The 2,483-nt window shown below is 43.2% G+C and overlaps 1 protein-coding gene across 1 annotated transcript in view; it reads right to left on the bottom strand.

Annotated features, from left to right (window-relative positions):
• Positions 1-1,856: 1,856 nt before the first annotated feature.
• The window catches only part of LOC101845449 (cadherin-related tumor suppressor), a 120,149-nt gene continuing 119,522 nt past the window's right edge, over positions 1,857-2,483 (bottom strand). The window contains exon 5 of the mRNA XM_005092343.3: positions 1,857-2,082. Within this exon, the coding sequence (XP_005092400.1) occupies positions 1,873-2,082 (210 nt within the window). The 3' untranslated portion in view covers positions 1,857-1,872. The remainder of the gene's footprint in view (positions 2,083-2,483) is intronic.

The following is a 2,483-nucleotide window of genomic DNA, read 5'->3' as shown; positions in this document are numbered from 1 at the left end:
CTTCTTCTTCTTCTTCTTCTTCTTCTTCTTCTTCTTCTTCTTCTTCTTCTTCTCCCCTCCTCCTCCTCCTCCTCCTCCTCCTTCTCCTTTTTCTTCTTCTTCTTCTCCGACGAGTCGTTTGGCTCAAGTAGCCCGTAAAACAAAACAATGCGGTCAACAGCCTGTCAAACCCACACAAACTTTTCGCATACGCTGCGATTGTTTGCAATTCATTCATCTCTAGTTACCTTGTGCATTCCACCGGTGTGAGAAGTGGGAAGAAGGGTTCTGTCCCCATGATAAGGGAAAACGTGACGGAAAAGAGATTCAAAATGGCGAGACAAATCTTAGTCGCGCTACATTTTTAACACATTTCGTGCCGCGCACACAGATTTGGAAATCCCCCGTGCGCGGTACGAAATGCGTTAAAATTGTCCAAGGCATTAGCTAAAAAGCTGGACATATTGTAGGAGCTCCTTTCTGCCTACCGCACGACCTTGTCCATTCTTATAATATGTCAACATCGTTTGATTTCGTTATTTGGACCAGTTATTAAAGCTTCTTTTGTGCAAACACCGACATTTGATTTGGTGCTTATTCTAAACACCCAGTTTCTTCATTCAAGTTATCCTTTTTTATGTTATGGTAGTTAGTCAGAGGGGAAAAGCTTAAAATTTGAATACTGGACCGGAATTGGGAAGCATTTAAGTACCCAAACCCCGAATTCCGTTGCCAATGCTAAGTTTAAAAAGAGCTTCAAAGTGCAAGCATGAAACCCTTTAGTGATGCTCATAGGTACGGTCATACTACACCACAAAACAAATAGTGTAAACCGATACGGACCAACGCGTCACTGTGCAAATCGATGGCAAAGGTATTCACTTCTGGTTAACCTATCAGGCGTATTAAATTCCTACACCCTTTCTACTGCTAGGAACAATATTATAATATAATAAGCTAGACAGTGTATTCCAGCATAATTTGGATTTATTTTGGAGAGCATCAATTGACCCACTTTGAACCCAAAGGAAGGGCAGGGGGTGAAGGGTGCCGTGCGAGCTCAACTACAGCGAGACTGGCGTTTTGCCCTTTATTCGGGTGCCTGTGGTGCTCATGTCCAAAGCAAACTTTTTTTATAGAGAGCAAAGAGTGGCCGCCATGACAGTTCACTGTCTATGATATTGTAATACAAGTCTATGACCCTCTCTGATCTTACCAGCAAGCAAAGGTTAATTTTGAAACGCTTGCAGGCAGAATTGTTGGGGCTTTTTTTTTTTTTTTAATCGTTCTCCATTTCAAACATCCCTCAATTATGTTATACTGCAGGCCAAAAGACCAAATTCGGGTCAAATACGGTCAAACAAAAATGACAAGAAATTAGATCCAGATCACTGTCCAGAACACACACATTTCTAAACGGGGGTGTAATCGTTCCTAGTGTCGTCTCCTGGCTCCGTGCCGTGTTGACCGTTTGGCATAAACAAAGGGACACAACGCCGGTAACGGAATGCCTGGTGTTGCAGACATTCACCTCTGGCTATCAACATCTACGTGACAAAAGCTTCGGAAACATTTTTAAATACTGTTTTTGCGCTCCTGTAAGTCTGCCAGTCTGAAACTTTGCACTGAGCACCCATATCAGAGATATACTCACTTTCTCTCTCTCTCTCTCTCTCTCTCTCTCTCTCTCTCTCTCTCTCTCCCATAATGGACAGACAGACCAACAAACAGGTAGACATTAATGACAAACATCGAGGAGACACATGAATAATCTGACACACTTCTAGCAAACCACACGCACTCAAACACACACACACACACACACACACACACACACACATACACACACACACACATATATACGCACACATACACACACACACACAGCACACACTACTCACCACTATCCATGTCTGTAGCACTGACGTTGACGAGCCAGGTCAAGATCTCGGCGTCCTCAGAGATCTCCCTGTAGTAAGACACGGGGTCAAACAGAGGCTGGTTGTCGTTCGCGTCCTTGACATCCACATAGACGGTCACCACAGAGTTCAAGGGCGGGGATCCCGCGTCCTTGGCAATGACCTTGAGTGTATACAGTTGTCGCTGTCGATGAAAACAGAAAAGGTATGTCATTATCTGTGTCACTGCTTGCCATCCTTGATGATATCGTCCACAAGTGGACAATTTAGTGACTTTTGGTGGGCTGTGGGGACCACTCAGGTACTAAAACTGGTATTATTTAATGCCGCCCTTGGAAATACATGTGTGTGGGAGGAATAAACATTTTAGCCTCATAAAGGTGGCATAATTCGGCACTGGCTGTAAATGGTTGTAAGGAGTGGAAGCATCTCAACGTATTTATCATTATTGATAAACACGTTAAACCAACCTTAGCAAATATTCATATTTTGAGTCCAGATAGAAAGGGACAGAAAGACTTGTTTAACGTTGTTATCTTTCTTGGATGATATGCTTTTCTGTGTTTGAAAATCAAGCATTTGGGG

Source organism: Aplysia californica, unplaced genomic scaffold, assembly GCF_000002075.1.
Source record: "Aplysia californica isolate F4 #8 unplaced genomic scaffold, AplCal3.0 scaffold00044, whole genome shotgun sequence".
NCBI lineage: Eukaryota > Metazoa > Mollusca > Gastropoda > Aplysiida > Aplysiidae > Aplysia > Aplysia californica.
Note: the sequence above shows the minus strand (reverse complement) of the source record. Positions and strands in the feature narration are given on the sequence as shown.